The sequence below is a fragment of the Oryctolagus cuniculus genome, chromosome 13 (genome assembly GCF_964237555.1).
Source record: "Oryctolagus cuniculus chromosome 13, mOryCun1.1, whole genome shotgun sequence".
Lineage (NCBI taxonomy): Eukaryota > Metazoa > Chordata > Mammalia > Lagomorpha > Leporidae > Oryctolagus > Oryctolagus cuniculus.
In genome coordinates, this window is record NC_091444.1 from 103,813,432 (window position 1) to 103,833,823 (window position 20,392).

The 20,392-nt window shown below is 45.0% G+C and overlaps 1 protein-coding gene across 1 annotated transcript in view; it reads right to left on the minus strand.

The window, feature by feature from the left end:
• MYO3A (myosin IIIA) overlaps positions 1–20,392 on the minus strand; it is a 229,809-nt gene that overhangs the window by 83,255 nt on the left and 126,162 nt on the right. Inside the window, exons 16-18 of the mRNA XM_017347628.3 lie at positions 10,572–10,670; positions 10,355–10,469; positions 689–815 (exon numbers count right to left, since the gene is read on the minus strand). Of these exons, the coding sequence (XP_017203117.3) occupies positions 689–815; positions 10,355–10,469; positions 10,572–10,670 (341 nt within the window). The remainder of the gene's footprint in view (positions 1–688; positions 816–10,354; positions 10,470–10,571; positions 10,671–20,392) is intronic.

Sequence of the window (20,392 nt, forward strand, 5' to 3'; positions counted from 1 at the left end):
AAAGAGTTCAACAAATAGTATATAAAAAAAACCCTGTTCCTAAAGAGTCAAGACAAAGGCTGTTGAAGTCATTGTTTCTCAAAGTGTAAATCTCACTTGAAAGTCAGAGTTACACATAGAGAGAAGGAGAGGCAGATGGGGGGGAGGGGGTTCTTCCATCTGCTGGTTCACTCCCCAATTGGCCACAACGGCTGGAGCTGCGCCGATCCAAAGCCAGGAGCCAGGAGCTTCTTCCGGGTCTCCCATGTGGGTGAAGGCCCCAAGGCTTGGGTCATTTTCTATTGCTTTCCCAGGCCATAGAAGAGAGCTGGATCAGAAGTGGAGTAGCCAGGACCTGAACCGGCGCCCATAAGGGATGGCGGCACTGCAGGGGGCAGTTTTACCCACTATGCCACAGTGCTGGCCCCAATCTGAATATTCTTGTAAGGATTCCATGTAAGTTCAATCGCTTATTTCTTAAAATCACCCTTTTGTGACACAGATGGTCACAAAAGGGCCACATCATCACATACAGACATGCATGGTCACGAATGGACACTTATGGTCACTCAAGGTCATGTATGGACACACATGGTCATGTATGGTCACAAATGGACACTTATGGTCACTCAAGGCCATGTATGGACACACATGGTCATGTATGGTCAGAAGACTCTGAGAGTTTCAGAGGGAAGACGATGCTACTCACAGTTCTCCAAGGCTGCGTGGTTGGAAATGTGGCTCTTGTCAATCTGGTGTTCAGTTGCCACAGAAGAAAATTCAATGTTCCCAATGTTCAAAATGGCAGCAAGTATACTGTACACACTTCCAAGTTGCTGAAACACACACAGAAACATTACATCATGCTCCCTGTGAGGACAGAAAGACAGTGGCTATGGCTGTGGGACCAGTAGGGGAACAACTTGCCGACTATGGCATCAGACTGAGAGATCCAAGAAGACAATGATCTAACCAGGCTTGGCCTCACTGGTTAGTTTAATTTTACCTTTATTTATTTACTGTCATTTTATTTGAAAGGTAAAGAGACAGAGATATTCCATCTGATAGTTCAGTCCCTAAAACCTACAATAGCCAGGACTAAGCCAGTAGATAAGAAGGAACCCAACTCAGGTCTCCTTCATGGGTGACAGGGACCCAAGTACTTCGGTCATCATCTGCTGCTTCCCCAGGTGCACATTAGCAGGAAGCTGGGATTGGGAACAGAGCAAGGACTCAGCCCCAAGCACTCTGATAGGGGATGTAGGTGTCCCAAGGGGCATCTTAATCATTGTACCAATGTCTGTCCCCATTATTTTAACTTTAGAGGTAAGTGTGGAGCCTGTTACCCAGCAATGCTTAAAATACTTTATAAATGCAAAAATGAATTAAAAAATAGAAATTGGGTGCTCTCCTCCGCAGTAGAAATTCCTCATTTATTAGGCCACTTATAAATCTACTCACATGGACCTGTAGAACTGTGTATGGTTGTTACCACAGGTATAAATTTCCCTGAGGTCTTATGGAAATAAGGTGAGATGTGTGGATAAAGGAGAGTTAAGACAGAAAACATTCAAGAGATATAAACACCAAAACCAAAGGGTCTGTGTGGTTTAAGTATAGTATAAGTTATAGTTAAGTATACAGTTAAGTATAAGTATATATATGGGACTACAGCTTAGAGTTTATAGTAGCTATTACCTCTTAACATAAATTTTTATGGTGCATCAAGGTGCATCAAACATAAACATGGATATGCATATATGGATATATACACATACACACTTATGTATACACACATACATGGATATTTAGATATATACATACACAGAAATATATACACATATATGGATACACATACACATATAGATTCACATATATAGATTCTTCTTAGAATTACTGAGGGAATTTTGTCAGGAAATCTACAGCAGTTGTAGACATTATTCCAACAGTGTTTATGGTGCAGTGAGTTACAGAAAGGAGACATAATCCTCTATTTTCTTTTTCGTGTTGCTACATTCATTAAAGCTCAGATACTATACTTAACTCAAATGATTATTCCCTTCCCTCTAGGGGTGGTCAGGTGGATGGCTGGGATGGGTGGGTGGGAGGGTGGACAGATGGTTGGCTATATGGGTGGATGGGTGAATGGATGGATAGACGGATGGATAGATGAAATAGGCAGGATCTAGATCCTGGACAAAGTCTCCAATTCTCCATCCCCAAAATGGCCCTAAATGTTCAGCCTCAATTCACAACTCTTGGAAAGGATAAAAATAAGAAGTGTTGGAGTAAATAGAATCTATACTATCTGTCATGGGTTGGATTCATGTATTAAAGTCCTAAACCCCGGGAACTCAGAATGTGAGCTTGTGTGGAAGTAGGGTCATTGCAGATGTAATTCGTTACACCGAGATGAGTGCATCCTCTTCCAATGTGACTGGCGTCCTTTTAAAAGAACATGCCATTCAAAGAGACGGACGCGCCCAGGAAGGACAGTGCATGAAGATAGATGAAGGCAGCGGCTGGGGTGACATGTCTGCAGTACCACAAATGGCAATGATGGCCACCAGAAAGAAGCTGGGAAGGAGGCAGAGAGCAGAATCTCCCTCAGAGCTCCCAGAAAGAACCAACCCTGCTGACATCATGTTCTCATGCCCCTCGAACTGTGAAAGATACATCTGTAGCTTAGCCACCCAGCCAGAGGAGTTATGGTAGTCCCAGCAAACTAATACAGTATTGGTGCCTTTAGGGGTAAATTTGTGAGTAAGATACACAACAGTGGGATAAAGAATGGGTTTAATTCTTAAATGTGGGATAAAGAATGGGTTTAATTCTTAAATGTGTAAAACCTTTAAGATAGTATTAGAGACATGGTACTAACCTGACAATCAGTCTTGTGACTTGATTTAAATACTTATTTGATGTTATACTAATCGTTTTAATGTTTTAAAAACATTTTTACTTATTTTCATTTTAATTGAAAGGCAGGGGAAGAGAGACAGAGATCAAGCTTCCATTGGCTGGTTCACGCCTCAAATTCACACAACAGGTGGGGCTGGGTTAAGCTGAAGCCAGGAGCCTAGCACTCCATCTGGGTCTCCCACATGGGTGGTAGAGGTCCAAGTACTTGAACCATCAGGTGCTGCCTCCCGGGGAGGCATGAGCAGAAAGCTGGAATCCGTAGCAGAGCTGGGACTGAATCCCAAGAACTCTGGTATGAGATGTAGGTGTCCTAAATGGTGTCTTAGCTTCCTTGTCAAATATCTGCCCGTTATGGTTTTAATCTGAAAAGCACAACATAATTTGATTGTAAATTGCCTTCAAGTGCATAAAAAACCTTGATTTACTCTGTTAATAATTTTGACTTATTAGATTTCCAGGTTATTAGGTTTAAGTGCTTGAGATTTAGTTAAGTGATTAAAAAGTTCAGTAAGTGCTCATCAATCTTTATAGGCCCACTCTGTCAGTCATTAGAAATGTTCAAAAGACTGAGACGCACTGTAGTTTTATAAAGCGTCAGACATTGAACAAAATTTAATTGGCTATGGCTGTTTAGGGCAATTTAAAGTTATATTTATGAGTTAAGTGAACATAAAACTGAAAGTTGTTTCTATTCTTACGCAAAGATCAGTATATTCACAAAACAAATAAAAATATGTTTAAGCAGAATATCAAATATCAAGCAGAAACTGGAGACCTGGTTTCAAAATCGCTCACACAGTGAATGAATCAAATAGAAGTGACTGCAAATAGTCTTTCCTGAGTGAACACTGCCGACAGTTCACAGGTGAACTCCTGGCATACAGCTTCGCATCTGTCAGGCAGGACCAGGGTCAGAGCTGGACTCACAGGCATGCTTCCATGATCTTTCTAGCAGGCAAATCAGACCATCCAAGTCTCTAGTTAAAATCCTTCGATGGCTCCTATTCCCCTGGGGACAGTTAGCTTCTTACCAAGGCACACAAAGAAGGGTTCTGTGTCTCTGTGCCTTTTCTGCTCCCCATTCCCATTTGTAGCTACTTTCCACAGCTAGCAGCCAGACTCCTTAGAGGGCCCTGGACTTTCACATTATTTTCATACCCAGTTTAGGCATATGCTGCCCCCTCCCCATTCTTCACACATAGTCTCTTTTAATTTATTTATATTTATTTGAAAGGGAAAGGGGGAGGGATGGAGGGAGAAAAGGAGGAAGGGAAAAAAGTGTGAGAGAGAGAGTGTGTGTGTGTGTGTGTGAGAGAGAGAGAGAGAGAGAGAGAAAGAAAGAGAGAGGCCGGCGCCTCGGCTCAACAGGCTAATCCTCCGCCTAGCGGTGCCGGCACACCGGGTTCTAGTCCTGGTTGGGGCGCCGGACTCTGTCCTGGTTGCCCCTCTTCCAGGCCAGCTCTCTGCTATGGCCTGGGAGTGCAGTGGAGGATGGCCCAAGTGCTTGGGCCCTGCACCCCATGGGAGACCAGGAAAAGCACCTGGCTCCTGGCTCCTGCCTTCGGATAGGCGCGGTGCGCCGGCCGCAGCGCGCTGGCCGCGGCGGCCATTGGAGGGTGAACCAACAGCAAAAGGAAGACCTTTCTCTCTCTCTCTCTCTCTCTCTCTCACTGTCCACTCTGCTTGTAAAAAAAAAAAGAGAGAGAGAGAGAGAGCAAGAGAGAGACTGATTTCACATTTGCTGGCTCACTCCCCAAATGTCCACAACAGCCAAAGCTGTGTGAGGCTGAAGCCAGGAACCTGGAACTCATTCCAGCATCTCATGTGGGTGGCAGGGACCCAAGCACCTGAGGGAGCCCTCACCTGCTGATTCTCAGGGTGCACATTAGCAGGAAGCCAGATCAGAAGCAGAGCCAGGACTTGAACCCAGGCACTATGATAAGGGAGGCGAGCACCCGAAGCACTGTCCTAACCTCTGGACCAAATGCCTGGCTCTCGAATTTTATTTTTTCTTAATGAGTTGGATCATCAAATTACTAATAATTTATTTTAAATGGAAGATGGCTTAGTAAGTTGTGTTTGAAAGGTTTAGAAATTTCAATCTGATTTTGGTTTCCTGCCATCCTTTGGTTTTGTGCTGAATCACAGAAGGACCAAGAGAACTGGAGGCATTAAAAGGAGCACAGACACTGTGGGTGCTGTCGACACCACTGAAGGGGCAGAGGAAGAGACTCTGTGTTGTACCACAGTGCACTGTGACAGCAGCATGCCACACGTACAGGACGTGAGGTTACTGGCCTTGACATTAAAGCTGCCTCTTTCCAAAATGAATTTGAAACAGCTACTGGAAAAGAACCTACCTAAGAAGGCCAGCAAGATAGCATAAAAAAATTCAGGACTGGGGCAAAAAGGCCACAAACAGAATTCAGTTTAATTGCACCGCGGCGCCGGCCACTTTTTTTATTTATTTATTTTTTATTTTTGACAGGCAGAGTGGACAGTGAGAGAGAGAGAGACAGAGAGAAAGGTCTTCCTTTTGCTGTTGGTTCACCCTCCAATGGCCGCTGCGGCCGGCGCACTGCGCTGATCCGATGGCAGGAGCCAGGTGCTTCTCCTGGTCTCCCATGGGGTGCAGGGCCCAAGCACCTGGGCCATCCTCCACTGCACTCCCTGGCCACAGCAGAGAGCTGGCCTGGAAGAGGGGCAACCGGGACAGAATCCGGCGCCCTGACCGGGACTAGAACCCGGTGTGCCGGTGCTGCAAGGCGGAGGATTAGCCTAGTGAGCCACGGCGCTGGCCGCCACTTCGCTTCTAATCCTGCTTCCTGCTAATGTATGCTGTGAGATAGGAGATGATGTTCAAGTGATGAGGTCCCTGCCACCCACATGGGAGACCTGGATAGAATTTCTGGCTACAGTTTTGGCCTGTGGCCAGCGTCTGGGGAGTGAATCAGCAGATGGAAGGTCTCTCCGTTGCTCTGCTTTTCAAGCAGATGAAAATAAATACAGATATTTTTTAAAGTTGATGAAAAATGCATATTATGAAAAAATTATGCAGATTTCAAAATGATTTTTTTTGCACCAAAATAAGCTTATCTTTTAATTCCGTTTTCCATGAACTTTTGCAAGTCCCCTCACATCTCACAGTAGCTGTGCTTCAGTTCCGGAAAACAGATGTTGTACCTCCCTGTATCCTAAGCCATGTGTTTTCATGTTCAATAAACCCTGAGTATGTTTAAATTTAGAACATATGCTTTGAAATAAGTGAATTATATTTGTCAGTCGATGCAAACTGCAAAACTGGTTTCATCTGAATGTTACTAAACATTACTGTTCCGAGCAAGAGAATGCAGTTGCATCAAATCTAAGGGAAGCACTGCTTCTAAGGAGTGGGACTCAGAAGTAAACAAACCAATTAAAAATGAATCCTTGCTGCTAAGATAGCAACCTCCAGTGGGAGTGAAATGGTAAAGAAATCTGATAAAAAAAATTGCTAGGGAAAAGAAGTGCCAGCCCCTGCTCACGGCAGGGCCTGCTCTGATGGGTGCACAGAGTCGAGGTCCCTTTTGCCTCTCCTGTGTTCCCTTCACCTGGCACCCAACAGAGCCAGGCCACCGTCCCGAGCAACACTGATCTGATGGCCAAGGGCAGAGAAAAACTGTGGATGCTACTTTGCTCTTTATTCTCTGCAATCCAAATAAATTGGCTCTACTCCAGGATTTGGGATACTCTGGGTGCTTAAATCAGCTGTCTCCAGGTGGCAAGATGAGGGCCTGCTTTAGGAGAGTCTAGACACAGGAAATGACATGGGAAGGGGAGGAGCCACATTCGAACTTGATTTTGCAGTGGGAAGTATCGAAGATGCGTCTGGAAGCAGCCATGGCCTAGAATGGTTGGATTTAAGCTACTTAACATAGTATCAGACAAAGCAGAGAATATCCTATTTTATTCCTGATGCAGCTAATCTAGGATGGGTTTACAGTATGCTGAAACTCAGGTGCACACAAGATCTGGGTCTTTTGAGTTAGAACAAGAGCAAAGACTTAAGGGTCATATTTGATACTCGGGACCTCAGAGTTAGAGCAAGAGATGGGATGTTTGCAACACTGGCATCTGGAACCTCCTGGGCGTGTCTCCTGTAGCTCGGCTGCATTTCTTGGTGGAGGTCATGAACCTCCCAGAATATGGCTGGGACTCGCACTCCTGAGTCAGGGAGTCCCTTTCCCAGAGCTGAAGCCATTGCAAACACATTTATCTCACCAGTCCTAAAAATACCTATTTTCTTGAAATGGATCAGAATCACATCTGACTCCAAAACCTATAGTTCAGAGCATGTTCCCTAAAGGCAGTCAGGGAAGGTCAACAGCTCAGATCTCAGTCCAGTCCCCATATCCAGCACCCAGAGCACGCAGTGTGACAACGGCACACAGCGCTCCAACCCTGACATGACAGATTCACAGTGAGTCCCAAGCAATGAGTGATCTTATAACTGTCCAAGTCCCACTTGGTCCAGTTGTTTTTTATCCCAACTGTGAAGCAGGAATGCTGTTGGCCAAACAATTTCTCTGGTGTCCATATAACAGTCCAGTCATCCTGCCAGTCTTTGTGGATTCTTTTGAGGGCATGTGTGGGTGGTGGTGGGAATGAGATCCCCCTACTGGCCCTGTCTCACTGGAGAAAGCTCTTCATGGTAATGTATCTCACCAAAGGGCAGTGTCTGCAAGTTTCCCAAAGAGCCTTCAGAGATCTTATTACATGATGGAGTTTTGTTCTGTTTCACAGCCTCAAAGTCATTGAATGCATCAACGCTCAAGTTCACTCAAGTTCTCTAGGACTCTGAAGCACAACGGTTTCCCTGGGTTTACTTAGACACTCCCCAGGAAAGCAGGCTTCTAATGTCAAGTCAAAAGAGACGCCACTTGCCTGTCCATCTCCAGCCTCACCCCTTGGGCACAGGGCCCACTTCATTTCCTAGGGATGAGCACCTCCTGCCAGGCCGGCAGCAAGGATATCCAAGACAGAACTGAAGCTTCCAGAAGGAAGGCAAGGCCGGGAGACCACCTGTCATCACGGCTCAACAGCACATGTCCCGTGTTAGCAGAAAATCCCTTTTCCAGCAACCTTCTCTCTATACCAAGAACACGTGCATCTTTAGAAATATTACTTTCTGGTAAGTAGAAAAATGGCTCCGGGAACTACAGGTTCTTGCAGTCCATTTTAGAGGACAGTGCTACAAAAGTGGGTGATGAAATGATGAGATTCAGTAACTCCACACTGCACAGAATTTGAAGGTTTGTTGTAAAGTTTCATTTCTGTCAGCAGATCTATATTTTATATCTTGCTGACAAGACTTCCCAAAGTTTTTGAGACTAATTTGGCTTTTTTTTTTTTTTTTTTTAGCTTAAGCTCTTAACTGATAACTCAAGGAGTCTCAGTAAACCTCTCCCATGGACAAATTAGTCGTTCAAAGCTGCAGCAATTATGTTTTACAAAAACTCAACACATTGCACAGTACTTTCCTGAAAGGGTTTTTCTAAAAGCCTGACTGACATTGAGAATGATCTCTCTTACCAGAAGATCTGAATCAACACAGCAAACAGTAAACAGCTACGAGCCAGGCTTGAAAACCTCTCTAAAACCCTTTGGGAATCCCTATTAAACAAGCCATTTAGTTACACATTTAAAGCACTGTCCAGGGGAGGAAGGACATTTTTATTACTCAGGGTTAGATTTAGAGCTCTAATCTATTGGTAAATAAGAAAAAAAAACACAAAAACAGAAGAACAAAGTATTCTCCTTAAGGAAACAGACAAGGGAAACCAAATGACTATATTAATAAAAATATAAAGATAAAACCAAAATTGGTAACACAGATAATGAGAACATTTATAGGATAGGTAAATACATCCACTTGTTTTGTTTTTGCCTTAAACATTTTTAAAACATTATTTATTTATTTGAAAGTCACATTTACACACACACACACACACAGAGAGAGAGAAAATGAGAGAGAGAGAGAGAGAGAGAGAGAGAGAGAGATTTTCTATCCACTGGTTCACTCCCAAGATGTCGGCAATGGCCAGGACCAAGACAGGCTGAAACCAGGAGCCAGGAGCTTCAGCTGGGGTTAGGTGGGTGGTGGTGGTGGTAGCAGGGGTCCAAACACTTGGGCCATCTTCTGTTGCTTTCCTCAGGCCATTAGCTTGGAGCTGGATCAGAAATGGAGCAGCTGGGACATGAACCTGTGCTCATATGGAATGCTGGTGTTGCAGGTATTGGCTTTACCCATTATGCCACAACACCACAACGCCACCACGCCACCACCCCTACCCCTTTGTTTTTAAAAGATTGAGGGGCTGTCGCCATGGCTCACTTGGTTAGGTTTCCACCTGCCACACCGGCATCCATATGGGCGCCGAGTTCTAGTCCCGGTTGCTCCTCTTCCAGTCCAGCTCTCTGCTGTGGCCTGGGAGTGCAGTGGAGGATGGCCCAAGTGCTTGGGCCCTGCACCCACGTTGGAGACCAGGAAAAAGCACCTGGCTCCTGGCTTCGGATCAGCATAGCTCCGGCTGTAGCGGCCATTTGGGGAGTGAATCAACAGAAGGAAGACCTTTCTCTCTGTCTCTTTCTCTCTCACTGTCTAACTCTGCCTGTCAAAAAAACAAACAAACAAACAAACAAAAAACCCAAAAAACAAAAAACAAAGAAAAGAAATAGATTGAAAACCCTTTAGAAGTTCAATTAAAGATAAAAAAAGAGCCATGGTCAAAAAATGTATCCATGGTTAGAATGAAAAAGGAAACAAATCCAGAGATAGAGGACACATTAAAAGTATGAGAAAATTCAGGGCTGGCGCCATGGCTCACTAGGCTAATCCTCCGCCTGCGGCGCCAGCACCCTGGGGTTCTAGTCCCGGTTAGGGCACCGGGTACTAGTCCCGGCTGCTCCTCTTCCAGTCCAGCTCTCTGCTGTGGCCCGGGAGGGCAGTGGAGGATGGCCCAAGTGCTTGGGCCCTGCACCCACATGAGAGACTGGGAGGAAGCACCTGGCTCCTGGCTTTGGATCGGTGCAGCGCACTGGCCGTAGCGGCCATTTGGGGGGTGAAACAACGGAAGGAAGACCTTTCTCTCTGTCTCTCTGTCTCTCTCTCTCACTGTCTAACTCTGCCTGTCAAAAAAAAAAAAAAAGTATGAGAAAATTCAGTAAAATTCATGCAAATCCATGGCATGAAAATAACAATATTTTAGCAAAATACAAATAACCCAAAAAGAAAAGAAAAATGTGGATAGATAATCATCACAGAAGAAGCAGAAAGGTGCCTAAACTCAGCATCAGAAAGGCCCCAGGAGCAGAGGCCATGTTAAGTATTTGGCAAAATATCACTCATTGAGTGCTCTTATCGTGAGCAATGATAGACAGATTCCCTGAAGAGTTCCACGTTTTCCGCACTTACCTCCATCGTAAAACCTATGACTTTGAAGCACTGCTCGATTAATTCATACTGGGATTTATAGAAACTATTATTCATCATGTCTTGTATCGTTCTGAGGTGGTCATTTTGTAGGTACCTGAAAAAAAAATCACAAAAGGAAAGGTAAAAAATGCAAAAGAATAAGAATCTAAAGTGAAGCAGAAAGTCTCATTCATGACAGTGCAAGCTGGTGGCTCACCTGGGAGGTCTGCTCTCGGGCAATTTGTACAGGGCCAGCTTCTTCTTCTCGGCCAAACCGGCATAAATGTAGTAGAAAATATGGAAATTTTTTTCTCCACTGGTAAAACAAGACACTTTCAGTAAGGTGGTTAGTGAGCCTATTTATTAATTGCTAAAATTGCTTGCAATATAATTATCAGAAGGACAACAGCTGTGAGTGTTGATGTGGGCCCCCCTGAGTGCTGTATTGTGCCTTTGAATTTCTGTGCTTGTTCCTGTCATCAACTAAAGCCACAGTCATTTAATTTCAGACCTCATGATGAGCACTTTGTTTGAATCATTAATATATACTTGTAATTGACTCCCAGGCATTGTTTTGGGCACCGAGAATACAGCAAGAGCAGAACACTCAAAAATCCCTAAGCTGGATGGAGCAGGCAGAAGATGAAACCAATAACAAATGAGCCTAAGTGTGACATTATCTCATTTGTCTGCCATAACTTCCTGAGGTAAGCATGGTTTCCTCACTTTCTGGACAAGGAAACAAAGGCTTAGAGCGAGCAACCTCTGCATAAAGTCGCATAACTGATGACCACACTGGATTCAAACCAGGTCAGCCTGACTCTAGAGCCCACTTCCACGCCGCCTTTCTGGGGCTCCCATGTTCTTCCCTGCATGAGCAATCTTTCTCATAATCCCAAATCCTATGACCCTGCGGTCTGAGTATCAGCTGCACTTCCCAGGCGTTGGAGTAACACAACTGAGCAATAACTGGAGAAACGTAATTGAACGAGGGTGGATCACAATTAGTGGGTCAGGAGCTCAGGATGTCCCACGACATCACTCCTGGATCACAGAGTCTCAGTCACCTCCTTCCTTCATGTCTTCCCTTGCCTCACGTGGGCTCTGGGGACAGCCCACAGCTTCAGGCTCTCTTCTAAGTAGGCCATGAGCCTCCTGTTCTGCAGTTTCCCATATCCCCAGCCCCTGCTTGAGGCCTGCTTTCCTGCTCATCTTCAGGACCTGGGTGCCTACCCGGGAAAGCTTTGCTTGCATCTCTCCTGGGCATCTCCTCTCGTCATCCCTGTGGATTCCTCTTGTCTTAGGGTGGCCCTGGACCTCCGCTTGGCCACTCACTCCATCATCAGCAGGCTTATGGGCTGGAGCAGGGTTAAATGAAGGAGAACATCCCAACCCCTAAGGCCCTGCTGTCTTTGTTCTATGGCTACTCCCCCTTCAGCTGGTATAAAACTCTCCATCACTAGGCTTTGAGTGCGATCACAGGGCTGGGCCCTGAGATCCTGTGTGGTTGTCATGAGCACTCTGCTCCCTGCTACCCTGGATGGTGGCTGCGCTCAGCTCCAGGCCCCTGCCCCTCATCACTCCCAAGATGAACCCTCCCGGGTCTCGCCCGCACCCCTCACCGACTTCATTAGGGAACTTAAGGGAGTGAAATACTTTCAGGAAAGGAAATACTATAACCAAGCTGATGTCTTTACTGAACAACGGAGCCTTCAGATGCTTTTCCACCTGAAGCACAGGAACAGAAAGAAAACACACTCTATACTACGCTGAATCCCACATGAATTAAAGAAAACACACTTTATACTACGCTGAATTCCACATGAATTATTTTACTTAAAAGATCAGAAAGGATTTAAAAACTTTCCTAAGTCTTCTCTTCCTGTATATTAGGCAGTGACCTCAGTGCAGATGGAGATTTTAACTTTGTTCTCTTTGGAAATTATTTATTCCTTCAGTATACAGAATATTTCTTCAGAATCAATAATAACGCCAATATGGTCACATATATTTATTTTTCCAGTGATATAGTAAAAGGTGTTTGGCATTTTAGGACATATGTTGCTCTATGTTATCATCTCTAGTTTCGATTCTAGGTTCTGCTAAAATTGATTACAAGAGTATTTATGTACTAATTTTCATTTTACAAGAGAGAGAGAGAGAGAGAGAGAGAGAGAGAGAGGTGTTCATTTGCTGGTTCACACCCCAAATGCCTGCAACAGTCAGGATGGACCAGGTTGAATCTAGGAGCCCATGTGGGTGGCAAGGACCCAAGTACAGTAGCAGGAAGTTGGAGCGGAAGCAAAGTCCTCTGATAGGGGATCCGGGCCTCCCAAGTGGCACCTTAACTCCTGTACCCACTGCCGCTCCACAAGGACAATTTTTAACAGGTACTCATTAAAGACTTCACACACGCTCCATGTAGATTTCCAGTAACGTCAAAGCACTGATGTTTATGTCACATTAATAACTATTGAAGCACTTCATTGGGTCTTCCCTGAAGGTTAAAAGTAGAAATACTTCATCTGAAAGTGTAGGAGGAACCTGCCCAAGTGCACAGCACAGGTTTCCGTTCTTGTTAGTATTTCAAAAGGAAGGGGAGTATTTTCTTTTCTTTTTTTTTAAACTTTTATTTAATGAATATAAATTTCCAAAGTACGACTTATGGATTACAATGGCTTCCCCCCAATACCGTCCCTCCCACCCGCAACCCTCCCCTTTCCCACTCCCTCTCCCCTTCCATTCACATCAAGGTTCATTTTCGATTCTCTTAATATACAGAAGATCAGCTTAGTATACATTAAGTAAAGATTTCAACAGTTTGCTCCCACACAGAAACATAAAGTGAAAAATAATAGGTGAGTTTTTAAATGATGATGAAATCAGATCAGACCTATTGTCATGTTTAATCCCAGTGAGAGTCAAGTTGGGAATTGATAATTTCTTTTTTTTTTTTTTAACAGAAGATCAGTTTAATATACATTAAGTAAAGATTTCAACAGTTTGCACCGGAAGGGGAGTATTTTCAAAAGGGAAAAGTAACAGTGCTTTCGAGTAGTGTGTGTTCCTAGCCGAGACTCTCCCAAGTCCAGAACAGAGCTGACATCTAGGAAATCTAAATCTTCCAAATGTGTGGGTCTGAGGGGACTAAGAGAAAGCAGAGAGAGGTGACAAAGTGATTACAGAGGTGAGCTCGGGACATCTCCATATGTGCAGTGGTGCATCAGTGAAGGGAGGGGACACAGAGCCGCACACATTGTCATGTGGCTGGGCCACTGGGTGACTGTCACAGGGTGGCTGCAACACACCAGATGATATCACCCTGGGGGAACACCATTGCACATGCAGGTCACTGTTGACCAAAACGTCCTTGCATGGTAGGTGACTGTACTTAGACACAGAAAGTGAAGGGAGAGTAGGAGGTTTTACATAAAGGGAAGCCAATGGGCTCATTGCAAAACGAAAGGGCTACAGGCAAGAAACAGGGGTGGGACAAGTATTCAGCTGCATTTCGGGATGTTTGGGTTTTGGGCAGTTGGAAATGGAAAAGAGACCTTAGCAGAGAGAGAAAAGCACATCTTTGGGTGTCAATCACACAGCACTATCTTTAGTGCCCAGGATGTCAGAACCAATTGTCAAGCAAAACTAGAGAGATAAAAGCCTTGGGGGTAGAACTTTGGTAAACACACAGCCGGGGAATGAATGGATGAACCCAAGTCAGAGCAGAAAAATTCAGCAAGTTAGGAACGAGATAACCAGGAGAACCAGGAGGGTCTTAAGCCAAAGGGCGGCTCCTGCTGCTGTCTGCAGTCCAGTGATTCCCCAACATACACAGACATTGCCTGAGAGCAAGGTTGGACCCAACCCAGGAGTTCACTGTAGGTCCTGCCGTGTCTCCCCGTAGAATGAGGAAAGTGCCCGTAACTTAGCTGGCTTTGTTCTAAGGAAACCACACTCATTGCCCCATGTGGCACATCTTTAATGGACCGTTAGTGAGGTGGCTCACTAATGCAGACACCCAAAATGGGTGCATTTCTCCTTAATTATTCATTTACATTTATGAAGAATCATAATTTGGCGAGCCCTAAAGGTACCATGGGAAATACACTGATCTTCAGTGGATAAATGGAGTTCAGGAAACAGGACAGGAAGACCCCTCCAAAGTCCAGCCATCTCCTATCTGGCTTCATGAGGGACGTGAGAGCTGCAATTAAGGAACACAGTGCACCACCAGCCTCCTGCATGTGCTCAAGGGATCCGCGCTCCCAGGTCAGAACAACCTGGGGACACAGACAGGGACCCAGCAAGTTACCACATGGTCCTGCTCTGACTCTGGCCCCATTTCTACTGGTGGATCCCCTATTACTTCTTGAGAGTCTCACTCAGTCACCTGCAGGAGGGCCCCTGGGGCTGTCTCATGTGTGTTCACCAGCCTTGGTGAACCTGGGGACCAAATACGCAGCCCCGGCCTTGGACACTACCTTCACTCACCTGTCAAACCTGGGAATCTTTGAGAAAGCAGACAGCAATGGCTCTTGGAAAGCTAAGGTTGAAATTTTTCATTCTTAGGGCCCCAAAGGGTATTCATAAAACAAGGCTTTTTATTCTCTGAGAATACACTCCACCCCCTTGCCACCCACCTGCTCACCCTGGCGAGGAAGGCATTTGCTGCTTTCCTGGGAGTGATCAGTAAGCTCTGTCCACAGGCATGGAGTTCCCTAGGAGACTGGGAGCCACTTTAGTACCAGAATTCACTTTTTAAACAGGTGGTAGCTTAACCTGCTGTGCCACAGCGCCGGCCCCTACCAGAATTCACTCCTATTGACTTTATATCTCCTGAGCCTAGCACACAACAGGCACTCAGGAAACATTTATCAAATGGATGACGGAATTCATGAATGAAGGGTGAACTTTGGCGTCAAACAGAGACAATTCTAACTCCAACGCAGTCCTTACCAGCTTTTTATTTATTTAAAAATTTTTTTTGACAGGCAGAGTGGACAGTGAGAAAGAGAGAGAGAGAGAAAGGTCTTCCTTTGCCATTGGGTCACCCTCCATTGGCCGCTGCGGCCGGCGCGCTGCGGCCGGTGCACCGCGCTGATCCGAAGCCAGGAGCCAGGTGCTTCTCCTGGTCTCCCATGGGGTGCAGGGCCCAAGCACTTGGGCCATCCTCCACTGCACTCCCGGGCCACAGCAGAGAGCTGGCCTGGAAGAGGGGCAACTGGGACAGAATCCGGCGCCTGGACCGGGACTAGAACCTGGGGTGCCGGTGCCACAGGCAGAGGATTAGCCTATTGAGCTACGACGTCGGCCACCAGCTTTTTGATATTAGGTAATTTGGGAGGGTACCTCAAAGTGTTTGTGGAAAAAATGGAATTAAAAGATAAATTTATTTTGATAGAAATAAAATTTGAATCCCAGTCATAGTTTTTTTCATCATATGCATTTTTAATGAACTTTTTGAAGACACTGCCTACATAAGGATTTCAGAATATTTTTGCACCCAAATAAGCTCATCTTCTAATTACATGCTTCTATGAACATTCTAAAATACCTGTACTCTAAAATTTTCTTAGTTTCCTTGTGAAAATGCCTAGTCATATTTCTGTTAGAATTACAAGAGCCTAATGCCTGAAGGATGCAAGGTGCAATACCTGACACAGAGTCATTGCTCCGTAAGTCTATTGGCACTCCCTCTTCAATAGAGAGCACCAGGTCTGCCCCCATGGAATCCAGGAAGGGTGAGCGTCGGAGAGAAATACAACTGATGCCTGCTGAAGGGAACTGAGCTGACAGGAGAAAGCTGCAGTGGAAAGTTACTGCTCATATTTATGGGAATGACCTAGCATTGCCGTCGATGTGCTCATTTTCTTCTTGAAATTATGTGGTCTCTTTTTAAATTCTCTTCTTTTTTTATATTTATTAATTTGAAAGTCAGAGTTACACAGAGAGAGGAGATGCAGAGAGAGAGAGAGAGAGAGAGAGAGAGAGAGAGGTCTTCCATCCAATGGTTTACTCCCCAATTGGCCGCAATGGCCGGAACTGCGCCGATCCAAAGGCAGGAGCCAGGAGCTTCTTCCGGGTCTCCCATGTGGGTGCAGGGGCCAAAGGACTTGGACCATCTTCTACTGCTTTCCCAGGCCATAGCAGAGAGCTGGATCGGAAGTGGAGCAGCTGGGACTCGAACTGGTGCCCATATGGGATGCCGGTGCTTCAGGTCAGGAAGTTAACCCGCTGCGCCACAGCACCGGCCCTAAATTCTCTTCTTTAAAATCATCCACACTTAAGGACTATGGGGCCAGTGCCGTGGCTCACCTGGTTAATCTCCCCCTGCAGTGCCGGCACCCCATATGGGCGCAGGGTTCTAGTTCCAGTTGCTCCCCTTCCAGTCCATCTCTCTGCTGTGGCCCGGGAGTGCAGTGGAGGATGGCCCAAGTCCTTGGGCCCTGCACCCGTATGGGAGACCAGGAAGAAACTCCTGGCTCCTGGCTGTAGCAGCCATTTGGGGGGTGAACCAACGGAAAGAAGACCTTTCTCTCTGTCTCTCTGTCTACAACTCTACCTGTCAAAAAAAAAAAAAAAAAAAAAAAAAGGATTAAAGTCCTAAGTCCCAAGATAGTATCAATATCAAAACAGTTATCACAAAATATATGTGGTCTCAGTTTGGGGTGAAACAACATGGGCAGATGCATTTTCTTAAAAACAAAAAGGTGGGGCTATGGCATAGTGGGTAAAGTTGCTGCCTGAAGCGCAGGCATCCCATATGGGTGCTAGTTCTAGTCCTGGCTGCTCCACTTCTGATCCAAAGATGGCCCAAATGCTTGGGCTCCTGCACCCACATGGGAGACCCAGACGAAGCTCCAGGCTCCTGGCTTTGGATCGGCCAAGCTTCAGCCATTGAGGCTACTTGGGGAGTGAACCAGTGGTTGAAGTTCTCTCTCTCTCTGCCTCTCCCTTTCAAATAAATAAATATTGTTTTAAAGGTTAAGTTCATTTTAAGTTCCTGTCTGAGTTCGACCCTGCCCCTCAGATTACTCTCCCCCACTCTTCTTTGCTTTGCTCCACGACCCCCAAAGGGCAACCTGTGCAGACTCCAATACCTGAGCTCCTCTGCCCTCTGGCTTACTTTTGGGTTCGGCCAATCGGAGGCACAGGGAGGGGTCTGCAGGGTCAGGTGTTTATCCCCTTGCTCTCCACATCTGGCTGCAGTATTCAAGGCAGCGGCCTCAGCTGTCACCAGGCTCTGCCGTGTTGCTGCCTCCCCCTGCACTGGGTCCTCACCCTTTGTAGTCCAAGGCCATCTTGCCATTGATTGCTGGTTCTTCAATGCCCTTTCTGCCTTTGTAGATATTTTCTCAGTTAAAGCCTTCAGACTGGTTCTTTCCTTTCAATATCATGACAGATCCCACTTAAGTTTATAATCATGGGTGGGCGTTTGGCCTAGTGGTTAAGATGCTTGTGTCTCATATCTGAGTGCCCGGATTCCATACCTGGATTCAGTTTCCCAGCAATGCAGAGCCTGGGGGGCAGCAAGTGATGGCTCAAGTAGTTGGGTCCCTGCCAACCATGTGGGAGACCTGGATGGAGTCCCTGGAAGCAGGCATTTGGGGAAGAACCAGCAGAAAGGAGCTCTGTCTCTTTCTGACTCTCAAGTAGGAATAAAGAAACAAATTTATAATTTAAAAACACACCTACTGAGAATTCTTCTATAACATGTCTGCTATTTCATTCTTAAATGTACCAAAATGTTTCTCTAGAATTAAAAATGCAACTCAAAGTAAGGAAAAGAAAAAATGGTATAAAAGTGGAAAAACTATTTCATTATAAATTATACGGCAGGTGTGTTCAAATTATAACAAATTACATTTCAACCTGATTGTGAATTTGGAGATGAAAGTTCTTTCCCTTAATAAACTAGTTCTTTAGGCCAGCTGGGAGAGAAAATGTACTCAGTTCGTAGGATGCTTTAATATAACTCTAATTGTGCTATTTTTTTTAGAATGCATCCTGTAATATTTCAGTCGACATTAACAAGATTGTTTCTATGGTTACAAACCCAAGTCTTTGGGTCCAGTGCTGTGGTACAGAAGGCTAAGCCTCTGCCTGCAAGTGCCAGCATCCCATATCCTGCTGATGTACCTGGGAAAGCAGGGGAAGATGGCCCAAGCCCTTGGGCCCCTGTACCCATGAGGGAGACCAAGAAGAAGCTCCTGGCTCCTGGCTCTGGCCTGGCCCAGCTCTGGCCATTGCAGCCATTTAGAGAGTGAACCAGCGGATGAAAGATCTCTCTCTCTCTCTCATCTCTATTTCTGCCTTACAAGAATAAATAAATAAATCTTAAAAAAAAAAAAAACAAAAAACCCAGGTCTTCACTGGGTGACTCCAGAGGGCACCACTCACAAGGTTTCTGTTGGAGTCCAGCACTCAACTCCACAGAACATACTGTGGTGAGTGATGCCCTTGGCTCGTTCAACACGGTGGTCTCACTGAAATATCTACAAGTTACTCAGGCAATTCTTTCTCAAAGTGCTGAACAGAGACTTGTACAATTACGAGAGCACAATGGTTTTGGGACGGAAAACCTCAGACACCCTCTAGGCATGGGTGGCAAAGGAAGCTATGTGTGAACCTACTATATTTTGGGCACTAGGCTCACCTTGTTCATAGAAGCTGTTTATTAGACGTGTTTCATCATCCCAGGTACTATGCTTAGGATGTTATCTCTAATCTACAGCACTCAATACTATGACAACAATGACTACTACTACTACGACTATGACTACGACTACGACTACTACTAGTACTGGCTTAAACTTATGGAATTGTTACTATGAGCTACTCATTGTGCTCAGTATTAAACAGACATTACCTTAATTGACAGGTGGATGTCAATGCTATTTCCATTCTAAAGCTGAGTAACTGAGGTGCAGGATGGTTAAGTATTTCAAGTCATACCCACAGGAAATGGCAGAACCAAGATCCTGTAAGTGTCTTTAGGGTTTAATTGCCTGACTCGAGGTGGACTAACACCTTGTGGAGCCACAGTTCAAAGTCATGCTCATGTAATGAGTATTCCTTACGTAACTGAGGAGCGACGGGTTACTTTCCACAGTGAGGGCTGCACTTGGGACCTGGACCTCAGGCTATCTATCATCACAGTTTATTCATGAATGGAATGATAGCAAATTTGAAGGCTTTTATATGATAGAATGATGTACTACTATGATCATGTGCTAGTACATGACATGAACTTGACATGACAGTGGCCAATGGGTTAAGCCACTGCCTGCGATGCCAGCATGTTTTATCAGAGCACCGACTGAGTCCCGGCTGCTCTGCTTCTGGTCTAGCTTCCTGCTGGCACACCTGAGAAAGCAGCAGAAGATGGCTCAAGTGATTGGGCCCCTGCTACCCATTTGGGAAATCCAGATGGAGTTCCTGGCTCCTGGTTTCAGCCTGGCCCAGCCTGGCCCTTGCAGCTATTTAAGGAGTGAGTAGGAAATAGAAGATCTCTTTCTGTGTCTGCTTCTCCCTCTCTGTAACTCTGAGTTTCAAATAAATAAATCTTAAAAAAATTAACATGATATATAGTCCTACAACATTGAAGAGTATGTTTAGCATAAAGCCAACCTAAGAAAATTGGAAGATTCTAACTTGCTACACTTTAAAAGAAAATGTAACACATACACATACATATATGCACACAATATATTTATAACCATCAAGGTAGACATCCTATGTCAACTACAGCTTCCTCATAAAGATAATAAAGAAATTTTGGAATCATTAGGGGAATAATTTTGTCATCCAACTAAAAATCACCAAAAGGAACTCATTCATCCTAATATAAAAATGTGATGAATAGTATTGATGGATTAAATCAGGTAGCAACTTGAAGTTTAATATAATAATGCTCACTCCTGAGGTTTATTTGATTCCTGTGTGTGAACTTAGGAAGAATAAGATTAATATAAAGACTTATTTATAAACATTAACATTTAAAAGGATAAAAAGACTCACTTATTTCTTTTCATTTTT